Consider the following 19,823-nt stretch of genomic DNA (forward strand, 5'->3'; position numbering starts at 1 on the left):
CTTCATCCACAACAGGAGGTCATCCAAGTTTCCCACAATTGGTATCCCTCTTAACCTCAATGCATTTAACATTGTAGCCAACGATTTGGTGAACACTCGAGGTTCCATAGCTAGGCTTCTTAAAAGGAGAACTATGAGGTGAGTGCGTTTCACTCATCCTCATAGTTCTAGCCGACCTGTGACAATGAAACTGTCACAGGACAGCTCAGTAAAATCGGGAAGTGAGCGAACACATACCGGCGTTCGCTCACTACTCGATCCTGTCACGGCTCTCTGCCGTGACAGTGGAGGGACTGGATTCCCTGCTCCGATCCTCCAGCGCTGACTGGCGGAACGGACGATGGAGGGGGTGGGTACAGCTGGCTCTGCCTCTAGATAGGCAGAGCCAGCTGTCACTCACGCAGCTGGGCGGATCCAGACATAATTGTCGGGATCCGCTTCAGCGTCTCAGTATACCGCGAGCTGTAGCTCGCGGTATACTGACCTTGGGTTGACGGGAGAACGCTAGTTTGTGTCCTCCCGTTACCCTAAGGAGAACTATGGGGAAAAGCCCTAACCCCATAGTTCTCCTTTAACAGAGTCAATAGAACAGAGGGGTCCAAAGAAAATGAATGGGACACATTGCTGGTGTGCCAATATAATGATAATTTTGTGTCAGTGGACATATTTCTGGCTGTGTCAATACTGTACTGATTAGTGTGCCTCTGATGACATATTCTTGCTGCGTCAGTACAGTATTTATGTGGTTATACAGTACTTATGTTGGTTTTAAGTTCTGAAAGTATGATCATGATCTTGCTATTTTCATGAGTCTTGATAAATGAGTTGTGGTTCTGCACCTGCACGCTGTGTGTTTGTGTTGGTGGGGGGGGAGGTTGGGGTGAGCAAAACATAGATGGACCAAGGGAGAAATACTATTTAATTCACCGCCTGTGTACCTGGTAAGTAGTAGTAGTACTGGTCTTTCACAGGGTGCTTTTTTATGACTGACTGATATTAAAACGGTTATTATTTATACGGCCACCATGGACACATTTATCAACACTTCTATGGCAAGGATGGACAAATTAAATAGGAATTTTGTAGAGAGTCTGTCCAATCCAGAAGGCAGGTCAATCGACAACCACTAGATAAACTTCAAAAGTTAGGCGCCAACTGTAATTTGTAAGGAGCATTGGCTACCTGGCTCCTGTTCTATGGTATTATCTGTTTTACAAATTTATATAGCAAGTCTGAAAAAAAGACATATCCACTATTACACAGTAACACTTGTTTGGTTTTAAGCAGCTAGATCTACTGCCTACCATATTTTAGCATACAAGGAACACTGAATGTACTCTTGCCACAGTAATAAAAAAATTCCAAGTTATGAAGGTTACCTGGTTTGAGATGCTGGCAACTGTCTGGGTTATAATGTTTGTATTCGGTAATGTGCTTGAAATAGCATTTGTAGAAGAAGCTGTAGGAAAACGGTAAGGTTGAACAGATGATTTAAAAAAATAAAAAATAAAACCGCTAGCAGCTATATTCTGCAAACTAAAAAAATACAAAAAAACACAATTGTCAGACTTGGCTCATTTTTACAACTGGAGCCAAGTTACAAAATAAATGTAGCTTATGAATAATAGGATTTTTGTACTCATGGTAAAAATCCTTTTCTTGTAGTCCATTAAAGGATACAGAAGTCTTTAAACCTTCAGGTTATACTTCTGATTCAGTTTTACAGCAAAGCAGTACGAAGAGCATGATCATGAACACAGAGGGGTGGGACATGTGCCCCTCAATGGACTGCAAGAAAATGATTTTACGAAGAGTACAAAAATCTTAATTGCTCTCTCATTCATTAAGGGACGCATGAAGTCTTTAACCTTCAGGAATTTTTCCCATAAATATCATACTGTGATGTTACTGTACTCCTCTCTAGACAGCAGGATAGAGGACAGAAGAGAACCCTGGGGCAAGGGAAGGAGCAGTGCAAAGCAATAGCAGAAACAGTATCCCCCAAGTGTCCCTGTGTCCCAGCACTATAGGCAAAATTGGTGGCCCAGTGCAGCAGAATGCAGAGATCTGGCCTCCATGGTTGATATGCCAAGTTGCAGCAGCATAAAAGAATGCGGCCAGCTCAGCACATGCCAGATGAAGACAAATGCAGGGAGCATGCACAGTAATGAAGCCCTAGAGGCTGTGCATGTCTCGTACGGATCCACAGACGGCCTATGGACTCGGGAAATGGCGCCGGACTCAAAAGAGAGGTGACTGTGATTTCCCTCACCCCCCTTGCCGTTTCCTTTCCCCAAGACAACACATACAGGCACAGGGCCTGGGTACCTTAGCAGGCACTAGTCTTACCAACCCTCAGAGCAGTGGCTGACCTGGCAAAGCATCCATTTAAAGGGTATATGCCTTATCGATTCTTCTCGCTCATGATGGCATAACCCCCAAGGGGGGGTGGTCTTCAAGGACAGGGCTCCGCTGAAATGGACCATGGTCCTGGATCTGTAAAGCACCTTGCAGCAACTACACACACTGCACAAAGTGCCAAGGTTTGAGTGTCCCACACAGGATCCAGTGCCCCATACACAATAAAAATAGTAAAGTATAACACCAGCACACCAAAGTAAAATCTTCAACGAGTGGTCATTTTATTGATGTACATACACAATACAGGCTGGCCCAGCATCAGCCAGGGCTCTGCTGAAGAAACCAATCTGGTTACTTACTGTTAGGTGCCACAGTGCCTGTGAGCAGCATAACACACACTTACTAGAAGAGCCTTAATTAGAAATGTGCAGAAAAAAGGATGTACACCTTTCAGGGCATAGAGAAGATGTCCATCACCTAAGGACACTAACAAAAAAACTGAGGCTAGGAGTGGGAGGGGTTATTCATGGCTGTCCTAACAGCTTTGATACGCCAGTGACCAATCACATGCATCCCATCCATTCAAGTCCCTGTGTCCTGTGATGTACAATCAAGGAAACCGAGATGCACTGATAGTAGGAGGGGATATCCTGGACTGGCCTAAATTTTTTGTTTGCCAATGTCCAATCCTTGTGCAGGCGGCAGTATAACCCAAAGGTTACAGAATTTCTGTGTCCCTTAAGTGTGGAGAAAAAAAAAAAGACTATTACATAGATACGCTTACTGCATTAAAGTTGACACCATTTAATTTTTGTTATCAGAAATACACACAAGCCCACCTTTCTATAGCTGAAAATATATTTAACATAATTTGCTTGATTGAAATGTTGATTTCAGGTATAACCAAGATATTTTTTAATACTCACAAGCCAAATAATAGTAAAGAATATATTTTACCTTGTATAGGGTAGGAATATAGTACCGAGCTGGTATGGCTGTTGGTAACTCCTGAGGAACATGTCAAAACTGTAGGGGGGTTAAGGGTCTGTATTAATCCATTTTCAGACTTCACACCTGGCCACAGTGCACCTGAACAAACAAAAATACATAAGGGTTCATTCTTGAAGCACTATGTGTAGTGTATGGGAAAAAAAATTTAAATAAAAACAGCATGGCAAGAAACATACAGATATGGAATACCTGTGTTTTTTGAAGGACTGAATGACAATTGGGCTAAGGGCCCAGACAAACTGCGCTAAAGATTTATGGACCACTATGGTTAGAGGGAAAAGATTAGCAACCTTTTTAACAAATATAATATGGACATAAGCTACACACATACATACAATGTACCACCAAACTTATACATACTGTATATGGACAATTATAATTTTTTCAGAACTATAAACTGACAAGTTTTGTAGGCTGCCTGCCTGGGCTGTAGTTCTTCTCATGACCACTTCTATCCTTTATACAGTGTGGTTGGAGGGTCCAGGTAGTTAAGATAGAGGGGGATAGTTAATACAGTATTAATTGACTATAAATTAAGAGTATGCATACATAATGTTTATTAGCCTTCTTGGACTGGATACATTTTATAACAGTTTTTCAACCACAGCTTCACAACAGTTTTCTGAATCACTAACACTACTATGGACTTTAAAAAAAAAACTTGTTCTACTATAAGGATATGTACTATGTTTTGGTACAGTCAGTCTTGCGACCGGCTTCAAATACTTCTGTACCAGCAATATTCTAACCTTTCATATGCAGACATGTAATAAAAAGGCAAGAAAATGGTGAAAAGACTTTCCTAATCAAACACACTTACCAAACGGAGGTAGACCATATGTTTGTGTTGGCTGAGGGTACACTGTATATGGCTGAGATGGCTGCAAGGATTGATACTGAGTCTGCCCAGTGTATGCTGGAATAGTTTCTGCTACAGGTACAGAAAGAATGTGTGTATACGGCCTAGAAAAGATGTAAAATGCACAAATTAACACATTTAAGTTTTTTCTCCAGTTTTCTTATTTAATTTTGTCTATCAAGTCAAAAACAAACTTTAAGGGTACGTTCACACCACCAGCCATGCTCAACTGCACAGCTGCTAGTGTTCGTGTCCCCGGATAGTCCCGTTGAGCTTGGTTGAGCACCATCGTCCTGTTCTTTTCTTTTGTTAGAACTTTATTAAAATGTCACAAGTGACATTTCATTCACTTCTATGGACTCACCGCAGTGCGATGAGGTTGAACCGTGTCTCACGGCCGTGCGCCAAAAAAAAAAGTACAGCGTTTTTTTGTTTCCCCAGCGCAGCCGGAACACAAGACAAAGCGATTTGCCTTGTCATAGATGGGCTCGGTTCACACCACAAAGTAGCAGATGGTGTGAACAGGCAAAAGAAACCAAGTTTCATGTCTGCTTTTATTATTCTTAAGGAACTCAAACATAACTTCTAATATATTTCTGTTTCATGGTACTGCAAACTCTAACCATTTAGCAAGTTATCAAAATGTCTAGGTTATCTTAGGTGACGAGATTCTCAAATGATTTCTTTAGGTCTCTGTTGGAGGCTATAAACTCAGAACAGCCAGCTAAGATATTTAATTTCTATAATGTACATAAAACAAAGCAACACACATTATTATACGCCTTTTAAACTTGCCGACATTCTTTTGTAAAGACAGACTATTTTCATCAAACACACATCTGATATTCACCAAAATGTAATTGTATTAGTGCAACAGCCAAGTGACTTTTTATTTTCCACAAGAGGAAGAACCTACAGTAGAATGCACACAGCCAATAATAGTAAAAGGAGAGCAGACTTACTTCGTTTGATACAACTGGGAAGCATAGTCACTAGGAGTTCGGGCTATATAGTCAGTACAGTGAAGGACTGCACAAAAGAAAGACAAAACATTACGGGTAGCTTACAAAAATTCTAGACACTTCATCTCTAATAAGATCTATAGACAAGAAGCTACAAATGTAAATTTTAGATCTTGTGCTTAGTCACTACTGTTCCAGTTTAACATGTCAATCCTAAGACAGAACCAGGAGAAAAAAAAAAAGATATGGTTAACAAGATGCAGTATGACCTTTGCCTGCTCTTCTACTTGAGCCAAGCTGTTAATTAGCATAAATGTAGTGGAGGAGTCGAACGCAGAGAGATGGAGGAGGCCCTGGGTTTCCACATTAGCTGTTGTGCCAATGCAAGGAAAGTAAAAGTTGCAAAGTAATTTAACAAGAAATTGAGCAATTTTCCATTTCATAACTACACTGTTAAATAAGTAGTCCAGGAATGTAGAAAGTTAACCCTGGCAGTGGGGCTACCCCCACACCGCCAGGGTTAACTGCTCTCTTTTTCTCTAGGGGCTGGAATACAGAAAATGTACTCATCTGATCTTTGGTCTTGTGGCAGTGAATGCTCACCTCTCTCCCCCTCTGCTCCGGCTGTGGTCCCTCGGTGTTCTCACATCCAATACAGATGAATGGACTGCATCAGATGTGATGACATCAGTGGGGCTTAGACCGCCAGAGCACAGGGGAGAAGAGGCTTCGGGGACCAGTCTAGCAGCCAGGTGGGATTGAGAATCTGGTGAGTATATATTTTTTTGTTTTTTTGAGCCCCTAGACCAAAATAAGCAGGTAACCCTTGCAGCGCAGGGGTAGCTCCACTGCAAGCGCGGTACTTCAGGCAGCCGCTTCAGTTTAAAAATGTAAAGTGCCGGTATCGAGTACTCGTACTCATGAAAATGAACCGGTGCATCCCTACCCCAAATAATCGAACACCTTGTATTTTGTAAATGGTTTACAGAATACAAAGTGTTCCATTAATGAACAAAGGGAGTGGGAATGTAAAAAAACAAAAAAAAAAACAAAAAAAAAAAAAACAATAAATTTTTTGTGCACAAGAGCCACAACTCTCAAAGCTGCAGCGGACCGAAAGCGTAGCTAGAGCTACACGATCTGGTATGAAAGAAAGTGTAAATTTTAAATATAAAGAACAGCAATTGTGGAGGTGACATACACCATTTGTTACACAACACATTTTGATAAAACATTTTTGCTGGGAGTTCTGCTTTAAAAACAGCCTCCTAAATTTTATTTAGACCAAATGTTTCCATAATGATTTTTTGGTGAATTTCTTTTGTTGTTTTAAGTTTCTAAATATTTAACCTTTTTTAATTATCTATATAGTCCTTGCAAATGAGCATGACTGATTCCCAGGTTATCTGAGAAGAAAGATCAGCTAGCTTTGGGGCTCCATTTGCCTGAAAGAAACCTCAGAATCTGCCATCTTATAAGAGATAAGTCAATGACCTGATGACTCATGGGAGTTCTGTAAATAAGGGCTTTCTTTCAGTACACCTGAAAAGTAATAATGCTAATGATGTGAAAAGCAGACAAAAGTTCACCTGCTGGCTGGTTAGGAGACTACAACATACACTGCCTGGCAAAAATAAGTCACCACCTGCATTTAGTTAAGCAAATAGGTAAGAGCCTTCCATTGGATAATGCCTGCAGTGATTAATATGTTACATATATTATGTTCCCAAAAAATGAGGTCAGCCACCTACTTGAATATACTGAATGACCAGGTTTTTCTATCAATGGGTTTTGATCTTTCCTAATGGCACATTGGTCATATTCCGACAATGCCAGGATCGGGCTCAAATTGTGAAAGAGTGGTTCAGGGAGCATGAGACACCATTTTCACTAGGGATGCACCGATACCACTTTTTTAGGACCGAGTACGAGTAGAGATACTTTTAATCAAATACTCGCAGATACCAATTACCGATACTTTTTCTTAAAGGGACAGGTCACATTTTTTCTAAAGCAATACAAACTAATGCTTTAAGGTCACTTTCTTAATATTATGATTCATGAGATGACGATGGAGCATGACGCCGGCTTCCCGGCCATTCAGAATGCCGGGCGCTGCGTCATTACACGGCGCCCGGCTTCTGGATTTGCTAGCTTCCTGACCAATCGGGAAGTCGGGCAGCGCGTCATTGCACGCTACCCGGCTTCCTGATTGGCCGGGAAGTCGGCTCCATGCTCTCTCATCACAAGTGACAAGAGAGCATGGAGCTGTTTCCTGGCCAATCAGGAAACCGGGCAGTGTGTAATGATGTGCTGCCCGGTTTCCTGATACAGGAAGTACTCGTGCTAGGCATCGGAGCATTTGGGCGAGTACGAGTACTCACCCAAATACTCGGTATCGGCGCCGATACCGATACTAGTATCGGTATCGGTGCATCCCTAATTTTCACACATGGATTGGCCACCACAGAGCCCAGACCTTAACCCCATTGAGAATCTTTGGGATGTGATGGAAAAAAGACTTTATTTTACGCAGTGGTCCTACTCTCCCATCATCACTACAAGATCTTAGTAAAACATTAATGTAACTCTGGATGGAAATTAAAGTTGTGACATTGCATGAGCTTATCGAAAAGATGCCACAGCAAATGCTCCTCGTAATCAAAGCTAAAGGCAGTCCAACAAAATATTAGAGAGTGTGTGACCTTTTTTTTGGACCAGGCAGTGTATTAATATGCAATATTTTATTTACCCAAATAATGTTTTTTTAGTCCTGATCATAACAAAGGAAACACATATGAACAAAACCACTACACATTCCCTATAACCCTTTTGCTGCCAAGCCCTGCGTTCCACTTTTATGGCCACACCATTTTTGCAATCTTTTTTTTTTTTTATAATTTTCAACTGCTGCTTTTACTATAACCATACATTTCCTGAAAGCACAGGACTGGTCAAAAAAAATGATGGTGCTAATAATTTTGTAGGTCCTGTGATAATTGTGCAAATGTTTTTCAAATCAGTATTAAACCGATAAAAATACACAAATCGATTTAAAAAAAAAATCACACTAAAATCAGTATCAGTGCACAGAAAAAAACAAATACTTTTCCGACTTAATCTAAAAAATAAAACCGTATTTAGTTAATAAATAACAAATATTTGTAAATTTTAAATTGGGACTTTGAGAAACCCTAAAAAAACACAAAACGCAAAACTGTAAATCATGAATGAACAGGAAGTGATGTAAACACTTCCTGTTCATTCATAACTGGGGACACATACTATGTCCCCAGTTGTTTACAAACACATGAGTGATAAGCGATCCCTCCAGTGTTTGTGCTGCACACAGAAAAATATTACACTAAGGGCTAATTCACACCAGCCTCAGTGCGTTCCTGCCCGATTCTGGATGGAATGCACTGGGTCGCATTCCAGCCGGCTCACTTTGTTTTGGGGCAGGAGGAGGCGTGGTGGTGCATTGAACTCAATGGCTGGAATTTAAATGCATAGCTGTCATCAGCGGCTGCTATTCATTTACAGGGAACTGTCAGAACGCTTCTGATACAAGTTCATGGTCGCTTAAACGATCATAAGCTTATAGCAGAAGGGTGAAAACCACCGGCGTAAGGCATACTGATGTGGCCAGCCCGAAGCAGTTGCGTGACACTGTATGACTTACAGTGGCAGGGAAAGGGTTAATAATGAGAGCAATGCAAATTGCAGTAGCCCACAGTGATCAATTTGCAAGCGCCAACTATGGTTCCAATTGCTCTAAACTGGCGGAAAATGAAATCCTGTTGGCTGCTAGTGATTACTGCACTGTGAACAAAATCAGTAAGGAATTTTTGCTCCAAAAAAACAACCCGCGGTCTTTTGAAAATGCTTAATTTTATGAATACAGATAGTACAGTTGCAGTATAACATTTGAAAGTGACCAGGCTGTGGTTTAAAATCAAAATACTCACTTTCACTAGGAATGGTATGGTTAGAAGATAGTTCTCCTTTCTGACTGGGGGGTTCACCATTACTCGTTTGGCTGAAAAGGAGGAAATGAAAATAAAAAGGAGTACATTTACCCTAGTCAGTTGGATTTGAGTGGTATCCTGGCATGCAGAAATATTAGTACACATAGACAAACTCCCATATAATATAAATAACTCTCGTGCTATTGTAGGTGGCACCTGATCTTATGTGGAGTGAAAGCTACTACATGGACTGCGAAGGGGGAAAAAAAATAGATGTGAAATAAACTGCCCATGTTTTAGTTTTTGATTTTAGATAAGCCCCTAGTGCTCCACATTCTCTACTTCGACTGAGTAAAATGCAACCCTTTCCTTAATGCCTATAAGCTGCACAGTACTGAATACCCATTTTAAATGGTAAAACATTTTTCAATAGTTATATTTTTATACAAAATATACATCTGTATGATCATGTAAATACTGTACTAGCAGTACAAGCTGAAGTTAACTTGCATACAATCATAAAAGTTCTACTTTCTCCATTAAACACATGGTCATATAATTGTTGTCATAGAATATTTATTTAAATCAAATAGATATTTGACCAATCAACAGAAAAATGACAAAACAGAAAGCTATTATAAATATTTATACGAAACACCTTGAAATTAAATAACTGAACAAAATTGGCTTTATATTCTGAACAAATACATATTTATAATTAGTTGAGTAAACAATGTAAAAATATTGAACACTGAAATATTTTCTATGAGATATTATTGGATATGTATAAATTCACTCCAAACTAGAACATTTTATGAAAGAAAAAACAAACAATCTATATACATACATATACATTTACTGACCTTACTCTTTCTTCATTGGGATCCTCCATTTTGGCTTTCTTTACCTGGAAAACAAAAATATATTTATTGGTAGACATATTTATTATAATCTAATGCATATAACATTTTAAAACCTAAATTATAATCTAATGCATATAACATTTGAAAACATATATTAAGGTTTAACTCAAAATTAAAATCTGATTGCATGTACTCAAAGCACTGCAGTTGGACACCAAACTTTCACATCAGAAAACATGCGACTGTTGTAAGATGCGGCTGTTGCCTCTTAAGTACAGTTTCAGGATTAGGAAATTTGAGAAGCCTTATCAGTTAAGCCACACAAAGCTTTGGAATAGTTGTTCCTAAATTGTAAGGGTGCACAGTTTTTTTTAAAAGATCACTTGCTCTTGATTGGAACCAATTACATGTGAAATGTAGTACAGAAGAAAAAAAAAAAGTAAAATGTTATTTTTAAAATCACAGATATACGTATAGTACTACAAGGTGTGACAGAAAAAAATGCCAAAACTGTTTTTTCTATGCTGAACACTTAATTATAGCATTGTTAGAAGAAAAGGACATGCATGTACAGCCTCAGTCTGTTCCTAACCATCATATCCTTCCCTTCCCTGTAAAAAATTGGCTTAAAAGCGCAACTGCAGGAAAACAGCTAAATAAATGAATGGGAACGGTTTTACCTGCCAAAGGATGTGTCTCTTCATCAAGTGCTGAAATATTCATGCATTCGCAACACAACACAGCCATGTTCGAGAGCAGAAGGCAACCTTTTTTTTTTGCTGTCTTTCAGTAATACAACTAAATTTTGTCCATGCCCCTGCCAGTTCATGGACAGTCATGGAGAGTCATGGAGAAGAAGTACACTGATGAGCTCATCTGTCTGCTCTCTCTTTCTATCAGCATGCATCCTGTTAGTACATAAGCACTGTAGGATAACTGATTGTGCTGCTTCTCCCTCTCCGAGTGTGAGCTCAGGTGGACAGGAGGATTGCAAGAGACTGATAAAAATCAATTCAAGGTACAAGATTACACTGCTCGCATTTACAGAAACACATCTATTAATGAATACAAAAATTGCATTAAAGCCAAACTCCAGGTAAATCTGAAGATATACTTTATTGCAGCCATCACTTCACCAATTTATATTCCAAGCCAGCGCAAATTCACAAACTTATATTCTACTTTGCTTTTTCACCCTCTGCAAAGGACTGGATCTGAAGGATAGCCCAGTGACAGACCTTTGGGGTAAAGACTGGTTATTACTGATGTCCAGTTCATGAACGAATCGTTCTTTTGAATCAATTCTTTTCAGTGAACTGGATGAGTCGATTCATCTGAGTGAGCTGATCCCTTTGAAACAGCTCAGTATGGAATGAATAGGAGAGCAGCACTTGTAATAGGATTCTAGAGTGAGAGAAGTCTGCTGCTGCCAGCCCCTCCCTGCAACCAATCAGAACGTAAGTCTGTGGACGCATGCACCCGCATACAGACACCGTGGGGCAGAAGTGGCAGCAAGGACAGAGTACTCAGCGCTGGATCGGAGACCCACCGCAGCGCTGGAGGGACAGATGAAAATAACACTAAAGAAGATCGGATTAAGCAACATCATTTAAAAGGTAAGTGCTGACATTAACGTTGGGCGAGGGAAAAACATTTTTGACTTTAATGTCACTTTAAAGAATCGTATGAGTCTACTGAGTTAAAGAATAGTACGAGTCTGCAGAAGAGTTACGGAGTCAAAAGAAACGCGAGTCTCCAGATCAGTTACTGAGTTGCAGAATCATGGAGTCTCTGGTAGAACAGTACACTGAATCAATGGTCAGGTTGCAGCAATGGTTTAATACTCTCCCTCCAAAGTTTGCAATGACACCTAACACGTGTGATGCAATCATCTTTTACATACATGCCCTAAACATGTTTATTCACTTGCAGATGCTATGGGCAACAGGATGATTTAAATTTTTTTGTTTTACTTAACTTTATTACTATCACACAGGGGATAACAATCCCCTATGTGATAGCATTTGGAGTTGACAGGTTCTCTTTAGATCAGCCAATGTCGTCACTTCTGGTGACGCGCGATCAGCCGTGTTAATGAAAGGCGGCTTAATGCACATGCGCACTGGATTCTGAGGAGCTGACGCCAGAGCTAACATTGGTAGCCATCAGATTTTTGTATAGTGTTTACAGCGCAATAACTATTTGATTTTAGTACCATGGGTGCTGCACCCACGGTGGTAAAATCTAATTGTTTTTCCCGCCCATGCGCTGTAAAGACTATGGACGAATCTGGTGGCTAGCAATATTAGATGTGATGTTAGCCCATCAGACTGCAGTGAACATGTACAGTAAACCGCTTTTCTTTAACATAGCTGATCGAGCGTCACTAGAAGTGACGACATTGGCTGATCTGACAATATGGCTGACAAACTCAGATCAGTGAGGCAGTGCCAAGGCACTACCTCACTGATCACCGGAACATTCCCCAGGAGCTGCCAGCCTTCTCTGAATCAGAGTCTGTTATGAAGGTTCAGACAGCTCCTGAGCTTTGGCTCACTTGCTTGTCAGCCGACTCAGCAAGTGAACCAAAGAATCAATTCATGAATCGGTTCATTTGAATGAACTGTTCAAAATGAACCGATTCATTTCAAAGATCCGAACTTCCCATCTCTACTGATTATCAGTAGCCAGGAGTAGAAGTATAACAGCTTTGACTGACCTGCAGCAATGCAAGCTGCTGCTGGAGCAAGCCTGTAACATGATCTCTGGCAGGCTCTACTACAATGTTATCTCCTCTCGAGGCTGGCTCTGGTCTGCCTATGCCTACTTCTACCTCCCGTCAACTCCAATCCTCATGACTTCCCTAAGTCGCTTTGTTGATCACTAAAAATAGATATGAGCACGAGCCCACTGTCAGCTCCCTCCCAAGAAAATGACAAATGCAATGTGGCAAACTGTGCTCAGATGTGCATCTATTATTTTTACAGTGATGCTGCAGGGTGATCCTCCGGCTCTGTGCACTGTGCTCTGACTAATGATGGGCAGTATGGTGACAAAATCAGGCGGGGAACAGAAGATCCTCTTAGTCCGGCAGGCGAGCGATTCTCCTCCTTCGGTCCTGCGTGCTGCAGGTAAAGAATCCACCAGACAGGACCTTGAGCAGACCGTCAAGGGCCTCCTCAGCGCGGCTCCGCGCACGGTCATCTGGTCATGTCAGGGAGGTGCGTGGGACTTCAATCTGACAGCTGGCTCGAGCGAGCTGTCAAATGCAAACAAAATTAGTTTGCGTGCCAGCAGATGTGGCCTCGCGTGCCAAGCTGGGCACGCGTGCCGGGGGTTGCCGACCCCTAGTGTGGATCATAATAATGACAGGGGAGTTCTCTGCTCCCCCGTCACCACCTACACATATGCCAACGGCAGTAGTTCTGCTGCTACTCCTGTTTACTGATAACCAATGATATGCAATGGAATCAGGAAGATCCAGTCAGGGGTCCCCACTGCAAATGGGTCTTGCTGGCTACAAAATACAGCTCTTCCTGATTACCTTACAGGTTGTTACTCAAGCCCTGAAGAAGGGGAGTCCAAAATTCTTGAAACACGTTGTCTGTATCTAACATTTCCCTTCAAATAAACTCAATGAACCTTCAAGCAAGAGGTAAATTTTTTTAAGAGGTGCTACTAACCACACATCCAGGATTAACTAATTGCAGGACATTTTTCTGCCCTTAGCCTCACAGATTATGATTAACTGATAACTATCATGTTTAAAATTGCCAAGATATTTCTACAGACATTAAAATGCAGAATTAGGGGTCACTGAGGGAATCGATGGTACGAGGATAACATCGGAGTTAGACATTAATTATAACAAATGAGCAGGTAAGCTGACCTTTTTCATGAATACATAAGGACTCATTCACAACAGGTGCACTGATTTGCATTAATCAATGCAGGAACAACACAAGGGCTCAAATAAAAACAATAAAAGGTGCCCATACACCTTACAACCATCGCAAGACTTTTGTCTTGCGATGGTTGTAAGCTAATTAAAAGCTCGCACGATCTGCCCGTCTTGGACAGGCAGATCGTACTTGCTATCCGATGACTGCAAACGGGCAGTGTGCGCACACTGGCCCTTTCAGCAGTTGTCGAACAAGCAGGCCACTAACCTGCCGAGAATGGTACGATTCTCGGCGGGTTTTAAGCCTGCTTGTTCGAAGGAAGACGTGCGACTGTACAGCAGAAACGTCCATACACTTTGCGATTATTGTACGATCGCGGGATTTCCCGTGATTCTCGTACGATAATCGTACAGTGTATGGGCACCTTTACTCTTCATGTGCCCTGTTCACATCAGTTTTAAGCTGGTGTGTGATGTGTAAAAATTTAGCATGTGTGCCATTTTATGCAGTGCATTTCACAGCATGCCAAAGCAATGCGTCGCAAAGAGCGGTGATACATAAAATACAAATGAAGTTTCTTTTTGTAACTTTAACTGAAGAAAAAAAAAAAAAAAAAAAAAAAAAGAAGGATAACAGTAAACATAAAAGGTCATACATATTTGAAAATTCAACCCACTGAACACGGTCCCAGAATGATTACAAATTAACCATTTGGGTCCCACCCACCATTTTAAAATGGCCACCAGGATAGAGGCTAAACGACCCAGCACTGTTTTAAAATGGTGGTCAATTTCATCTGCTAATGCAGGCCCCTATCGGCATGTAGGTTACAACTGCAACTGTCTAAGACAGCCAGGGTCCAGAGCTATCAGAAATGATCAGCTCCTGGGCTTCCTTTGCTTTTTACAGTGAACTCCATAGGAGCACGCTGTTGAAGCTTCTGAATTGTTTAGATCGGGAGTGTGGTGACATCATGGCGCTTCCTATAAATATGAATGCTGGTACAGAGCTGCTACAGGGCTGATTTGGTCCGAACCTGAGCTTGCCACTATCTGTGACTACAGTTGCAAATATTGTGAAATTTAAGGGCCATCAGAGAGTAGCCAACCTCCCTGGACGTGGCTGTGAGGAAAATTGACCCAAGACTAAACAGAAGAAGCTTCGTTTAAATGGTAGACAAAGAGCCAAGAAAGACTCTAAAGTAGGGTTGCATGGTACATTACGTCATTCATTGAAAATGTAAAGAGAAAAAAAAAATGAGAAACTTACTGGTTGTTCATCCATATCCTGTCCATTCTCAATGGATGCCATCCCAGTCAGGTGGACCAGATCCTTTATGAGAAAAAAAGAAAGATTCTTAAAGTTTTCTGTTGCAATGCTTTTATTACGACACATAAAATAGGGTAAACAAGTTACTACATAGGTTGGCAGAGTTTTGTGTTTACTTAACATTAATATACTAACAAGTGGACACATTGGGGTCTGTGATGGGAAAAAAAACTTTGCATCACAAAACAAAAGTGTCAAAAAGCTCACTACACACAATCACATAGTGCCAATCCATCTGCTGGGGATTTATCAACTACCGGTACCCTGAAGAACTGCTCATTTCCACTGGTATGGATGTGTTGGAAATTAAGTAGTAGAAACCAGAGAGGAAAATTAGGACAAAAAAAGTAAGATGGGGAAGGAGTGCAAAGAGAAGGGGAAAAAAAGGGGGGTCAGGTTTGCAGGGGTTCAGTCAAACCTGAAGCATTTATCAGGGTGCCATGTGTGTCGAGATTGCACAACCCCCTCCCATTGCTCCATTGCCGCAGTGTTCCTCAGAGTGTATAGGTGTCATATAGTGGTGTTGTCTAAGGATGGATGGAAGCATTAAGTAATATGTTCTCTATAAAGTGTATACTTGTTTTTGTTAATCGTAATGGGATTGACTCTCTCTTTGAGTTCTGAAAATTGTATGATTTTCTTTTTCTAGTTTGGCAGGTTAAAGATTGTTAAGGCTAAGATAGCTGTGCAGTAATGCTACCCAAGTTTTTCTTAGTATGGAGACCTCATTAGTCTAAAGCTTCTGCGTTAAAGACATTGAAGAAGCACTTAGCAATATTACCCAAATTTGCTTTCAATCTTCTTATTGGGTTAATACATCAGGGGTTTCCATACTGCTTTCTGTTTATTCATGTTGCTCATCCAGTGCTGGATTTGTATATATCTGTACAGTTCCATGGGGGGGGTTACAAATCTTTATCTCCAACCAAGTTGGAATTTGAAGACGTGGGTTGGTTTGTTAGATAGGATTGTGTACCTGCCCAGTAGTTGAGTAGCTGCGGGTTGTCTGGAAGCTATTTGGGTATCATCCGGGTTTGCAAGGTTTTTACATTTTCATATGTTCCACAATTTGATTTACAGAGTGGGTGTGTAGTAAGGTATATGCTTTTAAAGTGCATCGTTATATGTTAACTGTTTTGTACCACATGCAATTATCATTAGTATGTTAAAAACATTAAATAACTACAACATACAGCACAAGGCTTTTATTATAAATTAGTGAAATGATTGATAATGCTGTGACCCATAGAGTAAACACAAACATAAGAACTCTAGTACATTTGAAATCAGACAAACATGTTTGGGTTAGTTCTAAGAAACCTGTTTGTGAAAAGAAAATCAAGAGGAGATGCAGTCAAACATTTTCAGATTCTTTCATTTTTCAGATTGAGGAATTGAGGAATTTGCTAAAATTACCCCCAAAGCCAAGGGACAGTGTTTACAGGCATCTTATTTTTGCACAGTGCTTCAAATGATGAAAATCCTAAAAAATATGTAGGAAAACATGTTATAAATTCTTAATTTGCATCTGCTTACGTGTAAACTGAAAGAGGTAACTCAACATTCTCAGAAGTGGATGAACTGAAGTGGTTGTTATTGGAGATTTGTAAGTGCTCCATTTTAACTAATGTGTGCATCAGCTGTATACAATATACAGCTGATGTGTGTATAAATATTTTGACAGTTCTCTAATTTGCAGGCATCTTTTACGTTTATTTCTGCTGGCCATATTATAAAAAGGAAAAAAGAAAAAGGGATGTCCAATACAAGCTTCAATGAGAAATATATGTGTGCATTATGTGATTTATGCGAAATTCCTAGCAACCTCATCAAAAACGTATTTGTAGAAACATCTTGTACTCCTATGAACCCAACCAATTACAATTAATGGAAGGATAATCTTCCATATAAAATATCACATAGGATCTAGAAGGAACAAACAGCAGTTTAAAACTGGAGAATTAGACCATCGCCAAGAGTGCATTCATGAAGAAAAAAAAAAAGTTAATACTTAAAACAGCCAATCCATAATATAACAAATCAATTTGTATGCCTGTTAAGGATATCACAGTTAAAATGATGTAACATGACACGAAGCTCTAACGAGCAATATTATTTGTGGATTTTATATGGATTTTGTGTTTCAGGCTGTTAATAAGAAAACATTAAACAAACCGGGAACATGAGTGCACATGTAACCGCTTCTCTTTATATGATGTGATAAACATCTGGCCTACTCTATAATCCACACATTTATATAACTGCCACAAAACAGTCTTAAAACACCAAAGTAGGGCAACTGTAAAAATCACAAAGCAAAAGGCCTAATGATCTGGTGATAGGGGGGGTAAACATTTAGGTTATAGAATAAATTAACCCACAGGGAATAATGAGGAGGGGAAATTTAGGTCATGACTCACAATGGACCAGCGCATGAACATTACATAGGGGACCAGACATATTTGAGCGAGACTTTACCTTATATATTTTTATTGGGTCAAAACCGTCTGGTAAGTGCATTCGCTTATAAAAGATGGACGATTCAAAGATGTTTCACAACTGGAATATTATTACGCTAAAACCTGTGTTACATAGGATGTCATTTAAAGAGTTTTGGACTGACAAAATGTAGGAATCCCTTTCAGACCTTTCTCATCTCAAATACAAAAACTGCTGTTGGCAAGAAACTGACTTGATGTAAAGCCTAAGTAGCCTTGATGATATGGTACCTTACTACCAAAACCATTATGGATGCTCCACATCATTAAAGACTGCAGTTTAGTTTAGTTTCAAAGCAGACATTCACTCTGTGGTAGACTTGCAGCAACAGAACATCAGCAAGGTAAACATTGTACAGAACAAAGAAGCTAGCAAAGCCTGCACATGCAGTACAATGTAAACCAATACCTCTGCCCCCGTATACAGATATAAATACAAGCTCTAAATAGAAACAATGTTTTAAAACATACAGCCAAGATTAATTACACTAGAGTGATTTCTCTCACAAGTCTAAAAGTCTGATGCCAATACTGGCCACTGGATGACAACCATGTAAGTGGAGATGCTTGCCCAGTAGCCTTTACGTTCTATATCTACCGTATTTCACGCTCTATATAGGCGCTCCGGACGATAGGACGCAGGGCTTCTGTGACAGAAAATCTGTGACAAACTGCAGTTAGTGACCGCTGAGACAGGTGGCGCTGTCTCAGTAATCACACAGAGCAGACGAAGAAGTACGTTCTTCGTCTGCTCAAGGGGCTCTATGGTGAGCTCCTATGGGGGACCGTTGTCACGGTCCCCAGAGGAGCGGGGGTCCCCGAAAACCACGGCGGGGGTGGACACAATCGCCGCCGCTCGATTTAATACAAGTGATCTAATTAGATCACTTGTATTAAACGAGCAGCGGCTACCACTGTACATTCAGCTCTGCTTGTCAGGAGCAGGGCTGAATGTACAAAAAACTACTCGCCCGGCGCCCGAAACTGCATGTCCCGGGTGTCGGGCGATAGGTATTCGCTCCATAAGATGCAGGCACATTTTCCCCCTCCTTTTGGGGGGGAAAAAGTGCGCCTTATGGAGCGAAAAATACGGTATGTTGTCTCATACAACTCAGCCCTGCAATAAAGATTTCAAAACAAACTTTATGTATAGTATTACGTAGGTCAAATCACCCAAAATGCAGCATACAGGACTCTTGCACAAGCACTACGATGCAACACATTAATGGGGCCCATTCAAAACAAAGTATTTTCTATTGTGCTGTGTTTGAAAATTCCGCAAAATGTACAAAATGCTAAATAGGAATGAGGTTTTCATTTGCTGAGCAGTGGGTCTGCAATGAATCTAGGGAGGTTCAAGGTACATGGTTCCAGGGAAGTTATGTGCAAATTCCTGGATTCGCATTTTAAAAAGATCCATAATTGGTATGTGATAGCCCCTTGGTATGAAGCCTTATTCACGCAAGTGGCAGAAAAAGGCAGTTTGACCACGTTTGCAGCTCCCGATCTGCAGTGATAGCTGTACACATTGCTGTACACATGCTTGCTTGAGTTTGTGTTTCTTTACCATGCGATGAGCCAAACATGCTGCATGCAGAGTTTGGGTTTGTATCATTTGATTTACACAACAACATGCCTACCACTTTGAAGATGCAAAATATTTTTTTTATTGGGATACAAACATGGAATAAGAGAAAAAAACAGAAACATGAGTGTGCATAACTATTCACCCCCCAAAGTCAATACTTTGTAGAGCTAACCTTTTGCAGCAATTACAGCTGCAAGTCTCTTGAGGTACTTCTCTATAAGCTTGGTACATCTAGCCACTGGGATTTTTACCCATTCTTCAAGGCAAAACTGCTCCAGCTCCTTCAAGTTGGATGGGTTTCACTGGTGTATAGCAATCTTCAAGGCAATTGGATTGAGGTCTGGGACCTAGGCTATTCCAAGACATTTAAATGTTTCCCCTTAAACCACTGTAACTTTAGCAGTATGCTTGGGGTCATTGCCCTGCTGGAAAGTGAACCCCTGTCCCAGTCTCAAATTTCTGGCAGACAAACAGATTACCCT

The 19,823-nt window shown here is 40.6% G+C and overlaps 1 protein-coding gene across 1 annotated transcript in view; it reads right to left on the minus strand.

The window, feature by feature from the left end:
* The window catches only part of EYA3 (EYA transcriptional coactivator and phosphatase 3), a 54,367-nt gene that overhangs the window by 21,515 nt on the left and 13,029 nt on the right, over positions 1-19,823 (minus strand). Inside the window, exons 2-8 of the mRNA XM_018566884.1 lie at positions 15,196-15,258; positions 10,025-10,068; positions 9,162-9,232; positions 5,194-5,260; positions 4,193-4,335; positions 3,319-3,450; positions 1,380-1,459 (exon numbers count right to left, since the gene is read on the minus strand). Coding sequence (XP_018422386.1) covers positions 1,380-1,459; positions 3,319-3,450; positions 4,193-4,335; positions 5,194-5,260; positions 9,162-9,232; positions 10,025-10,068; positions 15,196-15,237 — 579 coding nt within the window. The 5' untranslated portion in view covers positions 15,238-15,258. The remainder of the gene's footprint in view (positions 1-1,379; positions 1,460-3,318; positions 3,451-4,192; positions 4,336-5,193; positions 5,261-9,161; positions 9,233-10,024; positions 10,069-15,195; positions 15,259-19,823) is intronic.

This window comes from Nanorana parkeri, unplaced genomic scaffold, assembly GCF_000935625.1.
Source record: "Nanorana parkeri isolate BGI_ZX_2015 unplaced genomic scaffold, ASM93562v1 scaffold986, whole genome shotgun sequence".
NCBI classification, from domain to species: domain Eukaryota; kingdom Metazoa; phylum Chordata; class Amphibia; order Anura; family Dicroglossidae; genus Nanorana; species Nanorana parkeri.